General features: G+C 48.2%; 1 protein-coding gene across 1 annotated transcript; it reads right to left on the bottom strand.

Annotated features, from left to right (window-relative positions):
- Positions 1–526: 526 nt before the first annotated feature.
- On the bottom strand, positions 527–9,958 carry IL17D (interleukin 17D; the record flags this gene model as incomplete). The annotated part of the gene is made up of 3 exons (XM_084306284.1): positions 527–842; positions 9,447–9,771; positions 9,856–9,958. The coding sequence occupies 3 exons, from the start codon at positions 9,956–9,958 to the stop codon at positions 527–529; spliced, it is 744 nt and encodes a 247-aa protein (XP_084162410.1).
- Between the last annotated feature and the right edge of the window lie 4,218 nt (positions 9,959–14,176).

Genomic DNA, 14,176 nt, shown 5'->3' with positions numbered 1-14,176 from the left:
AAACAGCCAAAGGTGTAACAGCCAAGAACACTGCTGTGAGTTGAGATATGCAGTATAGAGGAAGGCTCTCCCTGCCTGAAAAAACATCCTTTTAACTGCTGACTTGACACACGTGTGGTAGCTGTGTGATCTTTATATAAAAGTATTTAAAAGTAGAGTATAAGAGACTCCTTTAAAATATCTACAACCAGTAGTCTGCTATAGTAACAGATAGCATGTTGTACATTTGCATCATCTAAAATTTACTGTGAATAAGCAAGAATAAAATGTTCTGCTCTAAGGAAAAAAAAAAAAAAAGAAGCTATGCTGGAATTTGTAAAAATACTCACATGAGCTAAAGAAGTTCTTGGTACGAATTGCGGTCGTTAATGATCTGAGCGACCGGGCAAAAATTTCCATCTTATAACTGAAATGACTGCAAGTAGAGAATCAGGGTAAGCTGCTGAGTGTTCTGCTGTCGTGCAGTTTCCTGAGGTGGGGAAATAATGTGAAGCCAATCCTGTCCAGATGACTCTTCATACACTCTTCATTCTGATGATGGCTTGTTCTGGTTTACGAGCAACTTCATTTCTTGCTTATCTATGCTGGAATTTACGCTTTCGGCCTCTTTCTCTGGCTCGGGGACACAAGTGCAGCCCACGGGGATAGTGACGTAGTCTTCCGTGTACACGTAGCGGCCCCCGGCACAGGACGAGGTGCGGCGCAGGATGACGGTGGGCATGTACACGGGGGTGCTGCGGAAGTGGAAATTCTCCTCGCCGAAGATCCCCATGAGGCAGCCCTTGCACAGGCAGTACGCTTCGGGAATGTACTTAGGGTATCTCGTGGGATCGTATGAAATTCTACGGGAAAGCAAGTAATAAAGAGTCATTAGCATCTCTCCATGTATTCATCTGGAAAACATTATTGTAATGTTGTTTGACTGTAAACATTTATACAGCATTTTTGTTGCTGGCTTTTTTTTCTTTTCTTTTTTTTGGCCAGGAAAAACAGCTGTAGTTGTTGCTGTCTGGCTTCTTATTTGTAAAACGGAAAGAAAAAGCATGAACAGCCAGCTTACAGACCTGCCCGGGTCCTACAGGGCACGCTGAAGGATGAAGTGCCTGGCTTTCCGAAACGTGAGATTCAGGGGCTTAAAAGCAGTCCGTCTTGCCTTTGAGTGGGTAGCTGGGACATTAAAAAAAAAACCTTGGACATTTCCAAACTTTTGATCCACCTTAAATTCTTAAAAATTACGACAACTACTTGTTAACACTGTTACTGTAGAAGCTATGACATGATGATTTAAAGTTTTATAATTTAAATAGAGTTAAATTGTACAATTCTTTCTGCAATAGTTTTTGCTCCCTCGTATGCTTGGGGTGTTCAGGATTGTAAAGGTTCCTTCCTCTTGAAAGCAGAACTCGGCTTTTCTTTCCCTAACTCACCTCTCTTGTCTCTGCTTCTCCCTCTAACAGAATAATAACACATGCATGCCTACACTGAGATAAACTGCAATATTAATGTTTTTGCTGCCCTCTCCTGCCACGTTTTGAAGTGAGGCATTGCCCCAAAGGTTCCAGAGCGTACATCCTCTATTTTCTGTTGTCCTACATTTTGTTGTTTTACCTGTTCGCTTTGCTTACTAAAGCACCATTTCTGGAAAGTTCCCATTAGCAGTTGCTGGACAGCTTGGATCCTAAGTGCAGCTTGCACCAGCGGAGTCCAAGACACAACATTCCTCACCGGACGCAGTTGGAGGCAGAAATAAAGGCGTGATATTTGGGTTTCAAGTAATAGTGATCCTGACTGCCTCAGAACCGGTGTTCTCAGCAGACGGTAAAAGCTGATAAAGTCCGCGTGGTTTATTTTTTGAAATTAAAAAAGGAGTACACAGCATAAAAAAATGAAGTGTGTAGTTACAAAGAATATCATGGTGATGATGGATTTGTTGCTTAGATCTTCACCCACTTCTCCTGCTTACACTGGAAATAATTGCAGGGCATGGCTGTAACTTGCTAATTACAACTGGGTGCCATCAGTCCAGCAAAAACGTTTGTATCGCCAGAAAAAGAGCATTGTTTTTATACGTGTAACATATGCCCGCAGTCCTCTTTGTGGAGGACCTCTCCCCAGATCCCTTTCTGCCCTGGCACTTCAGCACTGGCCCTGCTTCAGAGCTGGTTGAGCCACGCGCTGCGTGTCAGCGTGGGCCACCCCCGTGCTTCTTCCCCAGAGCCCTGGGGAAGGATGCTGACCCCGTGTTTCTTACCAGCAGCACTCACTCACCTCTCACCTAGCAGAAAACCCTTTTCTCCCCCGTGTCCCTGCTCCCCCTTCACGCAGCAGGCTGCTCACCCACACGCAGCGGGCTGCCAGGCCTCTCCTGCAGGCTGCGGGAGTGGGAGGACGCTCGGGGAGGTCATCTGGGCCAAACGCTTCCACCGAGGCAAACCTGGAGGCGTTTGCTGATGTTTGTCCAGCCTGCTCTTAAAAACCTCCACAGGAGATTCCCCGGTCTGCCCAGAGGCTCTGCTGCAGCGTCTGACTGCCTCTTTATTTGGTAAGTTTTCCAGCAGCGAAGCAGAGTGGGGTTTTTCTTGCAAACATAATCAATCATTTCCCGTGCTTGGCCTGGAAATTACAGCAGCGGAGGCTAAAAAAATGAATAACAGTCAAAGGTTTGGTATTAGAGAAGGTATCAGTGAACTCTGAGATGAGAAGGGACTTCTGCTGCAGAAGGGGCAGCATAAGTCTGCCTCCAGCTGTAGCGACACGGGCACTTTACTCATCAAAATCTGCAGCCCGTCTCTCCCTCACACCTCTGCCCTGCGCCGGTGCTCAGGTTCTCCTGGTCAGAGGACTGACGGGGGAATTCCTCCAGCTGGAAAGCTGCCTGGCTAAAAGCTGGATTTGGGTCTTCAGCTGTCTTGCCGCGTGGAGCAGAGTCCTACAAGAAGGAGGCAGCGCGGACACACAGCTGTGGATGGGGGCGGAGGGAGGCTGCTCTCTTCAGGAGAAATAACCCCAGTGTACCACATTGAAACAAATCTGGAACTGCAACTTTAGACAAACACAAACCCAGTTATCCCTTCATCAAAGAAAATAGGCTTTCTTACTGTTCTTTTTGTGGTATATATTTTACCCTATATTCCGGATTCTTTGCCTTTTTTAAGGAACTTGATTTCCTCGCAGAGAAATGCGACCAGCTCCCCCACAGCCAGACATCTGAGATGCTGCAGATAGGTTTTGCAAAGCTTCTCTGTCCCATTTGCACTTGCTTACTTTCCCCAGGAAATACCTTCATGTTACAGGATCTCACACCAATGTGAAATAAACTGTCTGCTAGCCAGCAGTAAGTGGAACACGGTCATTCCTCCTGCGATACATTCCCATTTCAAACCCGAACGTGAATAATTTCAGTGGCAGGCTGTTAAACTCTCCGTGTGTCAAGGCAGTGGTATTTCCCATACTGTGTTATCTCTAGCACCTGGTTTATGATGTTACTGGAAAGCACAAAAAAAGCTTGGTGCAAACAGCACTTCCACTAATAACAAGAGGACTGTGTCAGTGGAATCAGGGTCTACAACAAACCTCCCCATTCTGAATTCCCATGTGGCAAAAGTCTGGCATCAGTGAGGTTTTCTGGAAGGATGATGCAGTGTGCTTTCCTCCTCTATTTGGAAAATCTCCTCTATTCTCAAGTATGGTATAGAAACTGCTGCTCCATGAGATGAGGACTGAAAGGAAACAGAGAGGCTCCAAACCCCAAAGTGAATCCAAAACATGGTTTTGCATCCAGACCTGCACTTCAGTAATAACAAACCAGAACGTGGGGAGTAATGCCTCCTGAAACCAAATGCTGCACTAAACGTACACTGCGCTTTGGAACCATACCCAGGGTTCTGCATCTTCACCTCAAACCTGTTAAGAAACGTAACGAGTGTAGCTGAAGCCCCATTTTATTCTTTCTAGGGAGCCCAGACCGATGGGGTCTGCACTGCCAGCAAACCCCAGTAACCCAGCCGTGTGAGGGCACTTGTGAGACCTGCCTCCTGCCCTCACGCACTGCACGTAATCGCTTTGTGTGTACGACAGGCTCTGCTGCTGAAGCCTGATGCAGATCCATTACTCCCAGCACTACCAGTCACGTTTTTAAGTCTTCTCCTGCAACAGGACAAACGTGTTTGGTTAAACTTGGGTTAAAGATCTGGATAAAAAACATGCCCCAGGTTCCCCGACTCCTTCTTGCACCTAGTGAAAGATGTCCCTGCTGAGAGGAGCTGTCGATGTTGCTGGTGATGCAGCAAGCTGCTGCCCAGCCCGTGCTCCTCAGCTGCAAGTGACAGCAGCGAGCTGTGCGGGGCTGCTGTGTTTCCATCTGCTGGAACAAGCAGCGGGTTTGTACTGAACTGGAACTGCTAATGAAGTGTGACTCGTTCGAGGGTGCTTTTCCTTATGACCCTGTAAGTGTTCTGAGAGCTCCCAGTGAAAAACAAACTTCCTGCCGTTTATGCACTAAGCCTGGAAATCAAGAGAGACGCTGCTGTCACAAGCAAAGCTCTTGCAAAGACTTCATCTGTCTTGTCCTGTACTGCTACTGTCAGATGTAGCATTTTTAACAATACTACCACTTCGTAGTTCAAACCCAGAGGGTCAGATGCCGTGCTGGATTTGGGAGGTACAGCCACCTCTTCAGAAAATCACAGCTGGCGTGAGGCTATTCAGTTACACAAGCACTGGAGTTAAATATCTGCGTATCAAATAAACTAAGCACGATGTAAACTCAACAGAAGAACTCCTGCTACAGAGAAATAAATGTCTTGCTAAGGGAAAAAAAATAGTTGTTAGCTCCTAATGCTGTAAATACTTCAGAGTGCAAGGTAAAGGGACGATGCTGTGCATGTTAGACCTCTGACAACATCCAGCTGTTGTACGAGCATGCACTCAAACCACGAGGACAGCAGTTCTGCGTCCCCTTCTGTTCTTGCCCTCACCTGCATCTCTGGGTCTTGCATGCTGAGCCACACGATAATGTCAAATCTTGGAAAATGAGCTGGGTAAGGGTCTTGAAAATCATTGGAGTCTTGTTTAAAGGAAATGCCACCCTTGCATGACATTTTTTCAAAAGCACAGCAGACAAGCTTGCCTTCAGTGGTAAAGACAAACTTGCCTGTATTGTTTTTATTGAGATTTTACGTAAATAAGCACTAAGCCAAGGATGTATATAAACTGAAATTGTTTTTTGAAAAGCAGAAAAAACAAGCTAGGCAACGTCTGAGAAAGGGACTAGCTAACACTGGGTTTCCTGATCAGGTTAACACTGACAATAACAATTAAATCTCTGCTTTACTCAGTGTTGCTGCCTAGGAACTCAGTACGGGAAAGGAGTTTAAGAAGGAATCCTTAAAGGATGTCGAGAAGCTTTGCTGATTATTTCATCTTACTGCCTATCAGTAAACAACCCCCCATGGAAACCATCACCTCTCTACAGAAGTTCCTTATTACTTTTCTAGCAGAGACAAAATGCTGGATGCAAAACAAAAGAAGGCAGGCTCAGCTTTTGAGAAACTAAAGCTCTAAGCTCATCTTTCAACCCAGTAAGTGAACCTTTAGTAAACATGGGAGTAAGCTCCCAGAGACAAACACAGAAGCCATGAGACTTGGAAATTCAGAATCAGGAATGAATTATTGAATACACATCAAGGTTTTTGCCAAATTCATGCAGAAGTGTGTTTGCAGAAGCCTCTGAATGTATTCCTATAACTCTTCATGTGATTTCTAGCCATGAAAAGTATTAGAGCCCTAAGACAACAGACAATAAAACTGAAGCCGATGAAAATAAACAGCTGATGAATGGAACAGCACCTGGGGCTGATGAATGGAACAGCACCGTCACAGAAATCACAGATCAGCACTGTCTGCAAACTTGCCATTGACTTCAGCAGGACCAGACGGCTCAACCTTTACACCCAGCTTTACAACCAGAGCCCACAAACGTGTAGGCACGTGTTTAAAATTAACCCCTTTTTAATGGCTCGTGTCCACGAGTAAAGTTACTGGCGTGAGCTGAGCTTGCCTTGGTAAGGATCCACCATCCTTGTGGCTGCTGTAGATTTTAACAAGCGACACCCATCCTGTGCTGTCGGCGGGGTGTTGAGAGAAGCCCCTGCATGAACTTTTGTGAAGCACAGCAATGGCCAAGGACCACGGCACTTCCCTGTAGAAGCAGGCTGCCTGGGTCTCACTGAGTGTCCACGCAGAGCTACCAAGCAGTGCCTGGAGAGAGGTCACAAGCTGGCACACCGTCGGCTTGATGATTTCACAGCATGCTGCTTTCAAGGCAGAGCTGCTGCTTTCGACTCTACTTTTTTTTTAAAAATGGGTAATTCCTGGCCCAGCTCCCCGCAGTGCTGAGCACATCCAGCATCCTCCAGATTTCACTCAGCTCAGCTGACTTCAGTTCAGGGAACTCTGATGTCTCTTTATAGCTCCGCAGGGTAAGGAGCGATACGGGTGGCTGAACTTCATGCTCCGAGCTATACATTGATCTCCTGTGACCATCAGGATGGAATTTCAGTATCAGGCAGATGAATTAGTATTTTCCCCTAACTTTTGCCTGAAATACCAACTGTTAGTCACCTGCCAGCAGCAGGATGTTGGATCAGATGGATCCTTGGTGCAATCCATGTGCAACTCCCGTATCTCTGGGTTGTAGCAAGCCAAAAGTGATGTAAGTCTTGTAATTTGTATAACAAAACTAAAGATATCAAATACAAAATAAGTAATGACAACAGAACAAAGACAAGGAAAGAAACCACATAAGGATCACCTGTACTTTTACTCAGTCAAGCCTAATTCTTCCACACCGAACAGAATGACAAACTTGGATACAGAGCAGTAGGGTGGACGTTACGCATGGATCTCTAAGTAAATTATTTCATTCTTTCTCACAAATGCTGGTTTGAAAAAAATTTCAGTTGACTTGAAGTGTCATGCGAGCAGAAGAATTACAAGAAGCAGTGTTAAACAGCTGGGAACAGGTGCCTAGGGAGATCTGCAGGGGAAGGTAAGTAGAGCCAGACTTAATATCTTTATTATTAATGATCTGGAATGGGGAGTACAAACAGTATGTTAATGAAATCTGCAGCTGGTCACAACGGGAACTGCTGCAACACCAGTGAAGACAGAGAAATAGCACAATATATCTCAGACATGAAAATGCAGGTCAAAAGGAAAAAAGACCCTGTCTGCATTAAGGAGAGATCAACTGCTCTGTAACTCTTTAGTGGCAGAAAAGAGGCCGGAGAGCTTCTGAAGTCTGCGAGATGCTGGAACTGGGCAGGAATCTCAATGCAAGATTCAAACTGTGCCAGTCGTGCTTTGGGGGTGCCCCATCCTGCGACCCTTGGTAAGATAAGGGAAGGGGAGCAATTTATGAGGAAGACCTGAGAGAATTAAATGTAAGCAGGCTCATAAAAATAGTTCCATAACACAGGAGAGCACTGTATGCAGATTTTCAGAATAACATCCTTGCCATTGAAAAGAAATTGTTGGGATCATTTAAGTGGAGTTGGTTAACCACTGACAAGACATATCGTGCCACGATCTGCTTTAATGGAGAGCAGCATGTCCTTTCTGAAGAGATGCAACAGCTCCAGTGGGATCTGGGAGATTGCTTAGAGGGTAACGGGGTGAATACCTGTCATCTAAATGCTGCTGATCTGATTCTTCAACTTGATCATCTTAATGCTTTTTCTATCTGGCTTCACAATCTATGAAAGAGCAGGTTGTAAAAACAAAAGCACCTTACTGTTCATAATGAGCAATTTTATATTTTACACTTTCATCACACATCTTGCAATGTTTGTTGCCATCTCATAGCGCTAATAATGAAGTAAAAATGGGATCAAGAGAGAAAGCGGTGAGATCTGCTAACTAGACAACGCTCTCTCTTACGAACTAAGCCTATACAGAGCTCCAGCTGAAAATAAATACCTGCCCAAAGAGATGTGAGTATGGAAATCACCACTTTCAGACAAGGAGAACAATTTTCTGATAGCACGAATATTTGGCAAAACCAATGTAAAAATACCTGAGCTTAACAGTAGGTGTTCATCATACTTGTTTTTTGCATGTTTAAGTTGGTTAAAAAATTCTCAGTCTGCTTTGAAAAAATGTATTACTAAAAATACTCTTTCTAAAAATACTTTGTTTATGAAAGGCTTATTGAGCAAATAAACCATTTTTCTTTCAGTAGGATTACTTCTTAAACTAAAAGTGGGCAAAAACCATGCCACAAAATAAATGTTTATGGGAGATCACTAACAAGGAGATGTATTTAAGTTTGCTGGATATACAGTAACTGTGTCAGAGTATTTATGAAAGATAACACACAGAAAGTAGCAAGAAAGTTCCTTTAAAGTTTCTGCACATTTTAGCTTCCCGTTGCCTGCAGTGTCTTCACAGAAAGCTGGAAATTGTCCCCAGATCTGTCACTCTTTTTCAGACAAAACTACCAGAAGACTTGTCAGTGAGAATGGGACCAAAGTTTCCAAGATTTTCCAGAGTTTCCCACAGAAGCGCAGCCCCTTGTTTTGGGGTATTAAGCAGCCTAACAGCAGATTTAGTTTGCTTGTTTTTTTTTTTTTACGCCCCCTTACGAACAGCCTGTCAGCCACCTCGGGGGATGTGGGTTTGTGAAGTGCTGGTTGAAAACAGATGTAGAGAACCGCAGCACTCGTGCCTCTCCTACGCTCTCTTACAGCAAACTGGATGGCAAACTGCTGGGAATATCGGCGTTGGGATACGTGGAGATACAGCTCCGTTGGTCTGCACCCAGAGCACGTGTTGCTCTCAGGTGCATTTAGAAGCCAGCAGTGGCTGGGGAAATGGCTTGGGGAGAGCATCTGAGCCCCATGGGGCTGCCATGAGGTGATGGGCGGCGTGCTTGGCTACTGCCTGCTGTCGATGGTCCTGTGTGTCCAGCCAGGTTCACTTCAGCGTCCAGTCAGGTTCCCTGCTGTGTGCAGTCAGGTTCTGCCCCATGTGTAGTCATGTTCCTCCCTATGTCCAGTCAGGTTTACCTCTAAGTCCAGTCAGGTTTCCCCGTGTCTAGTCATGTTCCCCTCTGTGTCCAGCCAGGTTCCCTGCAGTGTCCCGTCATATTCTCCCCTGTGTCCACTCAGGTTCACCTCTAAGTCCAGCCAGGTTCCTGTCCATGTCCCCTCACGTTCCCGCCTGTGTCCCGTCACGTTCCCCCCTGTGTCTGCCACCCTCCCCTCTCCATGCAGCCCTCCTGGGGCTCCCACCCGGCGCTGCCCCCTCAGGGCTCGCTCCCCGTGCGTGCAGCCCCCTCCCTCCCCGTCCCCCTCTCCCCCGCTCCCTCCTCGCCCCCGGGCGCCCCCATCCCCGCCCGTATCTCCCCTCTCCGATCCCCCAGCCCCTTTTCCCCCCCCACCTCTCACCTGTACGCCCAGGGCGAGGCGCTGCGCATGTTGACGGGCAGCCGCAGCCTCTTGTCGCCGGCCGGCCGTGCCCCCGCGGGGCAGCTGGCGTTGTGCTGCTGGCGGCCGGGCGGCTCGGGCTGCAGCGTGTGGTGGAAGGCGCTGAGCATGCCGGCGGCCAGCCGCCCGTACAGCTGCTCCAGCAGCTCCTCGGGCCTCTCCCCGCAGCCCCGGGGCCGAGCCGGCCGCTTGGGAGCTTTGGCGGCGGCCGAGGGCAGCGGCAGCAGCGCCGCGCACAGCAGCGCCGCCAGCACCTGCAACGACGCCGCCGTCAGCGACCCCCGGGCTCACCCCCCCCACACACCATAACCACCGCCACCGCCACCACCCGGCCCGCGGCTCCCTGCCCTCGGCTCCCCGCCGCCCTTACCCTGCCTCGCTGCATGGCGGCGGCCCGAGGAAGCCGAGGGGAGGCTGCCGCCGGCTCTCCCGCCGGAGGAGCTGCTGGAAAAGTGCCCCGCGCCGCGCCGCATCTCCCCCCGTGCCAGCGGCTCCGCGCCGGGAGCTGCCCAGAGACAGGGAGCGGGGAGGGGGGACGAGAAGGGGGGAGAGCCCGCAGCACCGCTGGGTTGGGCACAGCGAGATGCAGGGGTGGCTGCTGCCAGCCTGGGACACCCAGAGCAGGCTGCCCAGTAACACGTCCAGGCGGCTTTTGGGGATCCCCAAGGAGGAGACCCCACAGCCTCTCTGGGCAGCCTGTGCCAGTGCTGCCTGGTGCTCAGAGGGAGCCTCCTGGGTGCCCGGCTGTGCCCATGGCCTCCTGTCCTGGCACTGGGCACCACTGAGCAGAGCCTGGCTCCGGCCTCTCTGCGCCCTCCCGTCAGGGATTGAGGGACACGGATGAGATCCCCCTGAGCCTCCTCTTCTCCAGGCTGAGCAGCCCCAGCTCTCCCAGCCTCTCCTCACAGCTCCAGTGCCTTCATCATCCTGGTGGCCCTGCCTTGGGCTCTCTCCAGTGTGCCCAGGTCCCTCTGGTACTGGGGAGCCCAGAACTGGACCCAGCACTCCAGGTGTGGCCCCACCAGTGGTGAGGAGAAGGGAAGGATCACCTTCTTTGACCTGCTGACAACACTCTGCCTAATGCAGCCCAGGATACTGCAAGCTTCCTTCGCAGCAAGAGCACATTGCTGCCTCCTGTTCAGCCTGGTGCCCACCAGGACCACCTGGGCCTCTTCTGCACAGCTGCTTTGCAGCTGGGTGGCCCCCAGTAAGTCCTGGTGACTGGGGTTTTTCCTCCCCAGGTGAAGGACTTTGCATTTCTCCTTGTTGAACTCTATGAGGTGCTGACAGCCCATTTCCCCAGCCTGTTGAGGTCCCTCTGGATGGCAGCATGGCCCTCTGCTTTATCAGCTACACCTCCCAGCTTTGTGTCATAGGTAAACTTGATGAGGGCACATTCTGCCCAGATTCATACATATCATTAACAAAGACATCAAACAAGACTGGAATCCTTATTAACCCCCAGGGCACACTGATAGTGACAAAATGACTGTGCCACTAGCCACTACCCTCTAGGCCTGAGCATTCAGCCAGTTTTCAGTCCAGCTCACTGTCTGCTAATCCATCTTCATCAGCTTGTCTATGAGGATCTTATGGAAGACTGTGTCAAAAGTCTTACTGACACTGCTCTCCCTTCCTTTCCCAGGACAGTAATTTCATCATAAATTTTAAGTTGGTCAAGCATGGTGAGTCCATGCTTCTTGGTGAGTCCACGCTTCCTGGACTCACCCGATGTGATTTTCTTGTCCTGATGATTTTATTGTCCTTCATGTTCCTGGAAATGCTTTCCAGGATTAGCTTCTCCATCACCTTACCAGGGACTGCTGTGAGGCTGTCTGGCCTGTAGTTCCCTAGGTCCTCTTTCTTGCCCTTCTTGGAGATAGGACTGGCAATTTCTTTCCTCCAGTGCTTGTGTGCTTCTCCCAGTTGTCATGATCATTCAAGGATTATTGAGAGAGTCCTAGCCATATCATCAGCCAGCTCCCTTAGCACTCACAGGTGCATCCCATCAGGGCCCAGTTGATGTATATATGTGCAATTTGATGAAGTATTCCCTGACTTGATCCTCTTCCACCAAGGGTGAACGTCTTCCTTGCTCTAGCCATCCCCCCTGGTCTTTGGGACCTGAGATGCCTGAAAGCCAGTCTTGCTGGTAAAGACTGAGGTGAAGGCTGCATTCAATACCTCGGCCTTCTCTGTGGTCTGCATAACCAGGTCCATTTTCTTACTCGTCAATGGGCCCACATTTTCCCTGGTCTGAGTATTGCCTGGAGCTCCTTGCACAAAGGCCTCCTGGCATTTTTGCCTCAATCATTTTGCCTGGCTCATTGGGATGGACCTCTCTTGAGTCTGGAGGAGTTGATCCTTGAATGTTAACCAGCTTTCCTGGGCCCCACTTCCCTCCCATGGGCTGTACCAAGCAGATCTTTGAAGAGACCTAAGCCATAAGGGTTGTAAAGCTTGCTTTTTGCCTACCAGAGCCCTTCCCTCTGGATCCTGTGAAACCCCAGCTTGGTACCACAGAAATACAAGACATCAGTTTCACAGACCACGCCATTTAAATTTAGATTTAAAACATAATGATCTGGCATACCTAATGTGATTAAGTGACTTAATTTCATGGGTTTTGAAAAGTGATTAGGTAAAGCCCAAGTGTGATTTTTGTGGGTTTGGTACCTTATGAATCATAAGTCGGTAAATACTTATGCGTGAGAGGTATCATAACCTTAAACTGTATGGGATTTGAATCAGGTTTCAGCTCTGAGGAAGGACTTTTTTTTTTCTAATGGAATTCAAAACTCTTTCCTTTGCAGTCTTTGTGTCCTGGGGCAACAGGCTGGGGAAAGTGGCTTTCCATTTATCCTCATCCAGCCTAATCCCAAACCCTACACTGCACCTGTCCTAGTGTTACTTCAACACCTCCAAGTGATGTGTTGCAACATGATTAAGACTTATCGTAACACATCTTTTTATGATACTCTTCCTATGTTAAACCAGTATCTTTTCTTAACACTTTCTGAGTTGCTTGAGGATGTCTCTCTTGGCTTTACATCAACATTACTGGGAGAAGTCTGGCTCAAAACTTCAGAGCGGAAGGAGTGGAAACAATGCCATAGATGTTAAATTGCCAAAGAATTTAATGCTCTGAGTCTCTAGAAAATATTCCAATTCTGTACGCTAGTTACGTCATACTATCCAATTAACCACTCAAGTAATAATAAAAAGGAAGGCAACTGATGAGATTCCAGTACACAGGAACTAAAACAGTGCAGTACTGCCTCTCATGACAGCTGACCCTGGAGACATCTGAATTGTAAAAAAGTTGGCTTATGTAAAACTTAGATTCTACCACAACTTTTAGGAGTTACTGTAATGTTATTAATGTACTGGTGTTGTACCATTGTCATTGACTTATGGAAAAGCCTACAAGGACTTTCATGGGTAATGGATGTTTTCTAACAGAAGACAGGTAAGACAGTGAAATGCTTTCCTTTGGAGGCCTCAGAGGAAATCACCAGACAGAGCACAGAGCATCCCAGCTGTGCCCACGCCCATGGTGAGGTCTGCACAGAGCCTGTTAGGCACAAGGTGCCCCAGCCTCCTTCCTCCTCACACTGAACGAAGGACGTGTCTGGTGGCTCACAACCCACATGTTTCTGTACTGCTCTATGACTGTCCATGTGCCACATTTTGAAACCCTCGTACCTACATGATCTCAGAGCATCCTGACTGGCTTCCCACTCCCTTTACATCATTATGTGTGCATAACAAAATATTTCTGTACACATATAATAGAAAGGGTGTAGAATATGCTTAAATATATATTTTTATCTATTTATTTATTTATGTGCATATATCGCATATAAAGATATTTAAATATGATAAGGAAACAAGGACCACACAAACCAGAGAAACCAGCCATCAGGTTCATGAATAGGAAAATTTTGCTTAGAGATGCACTTTGAGATTAAACTGGGCCTGTTTAGCCTGGAAAAGAAAAGGCTGAGGGGAGACCTCATCAATGTGTATAAATATCTGAGGGGAGGGTGTTGAGAGGATGAAGCCAGTCTCTTTCCAGTTGTGCCCAGTAAGAGGACAAGAGGCAACAGGCACAAACTGAAGCACAGGAGGTTCCCGCTGAATATGAGGGGGCACTTCTGTGCTGTGAGGTGACAGAGCACTGGGACAGGCTGCCCAGAGAGGCTGTGGGGTCTCCTTCTCTGGAGATATCCCAAACCCCTCCTCCCCACCACAGCCACTGCTCACCTATTCCTCGCCTCCAGCCTGGGCTGGCTGGCTGAGCTCACAGCCCTTTTTATATCATCCCGTGGCGGCTGTGACATGGGCACCGCCAACGTTGTGCTGTTGTGACATGGCCACCACATCACAGGGCGGGTTCTCGGAGCTGGTGGAAGGCTCAGCCCTCTGCTGCTGGTAAAAAAAGGGCTCTTCTGCCTTATTGAAACATAGCAGGATGGACAAAAACAGAACTCTGGGGGGAAATGGCCAACATGGAGAGCCCACCATCACTCCCATCTGTGTGGGGACAGCCTCATGTGGGGCTGTTGTCACTCCAAGGCCTGTCACTGCCCTCTCCCCACCTCCCCTTGGCCTCCTCATGGTGGCAGAGACCAGGGAGAGGGAGGTGGAGCTCAGCATGAGGGGGCAGACAAATAAATGGAGTGTCTGAA

The sequence above is a fragment of the Netta rufina genome, assembly GCF_964035555.1.
Source record: "Netta rufina genome assembly, chromosome: 1".
NCBI lineage: Eukaryota > Metazoa > Chordata > Aves > Anseriformes > Anatidae > Netta > Netta rufina.
The sequence above is the reverse complement of the archived record's forward strand: the minus strand, read 5'-3'. Positions and strand labels throughout refer to the sequence as shown.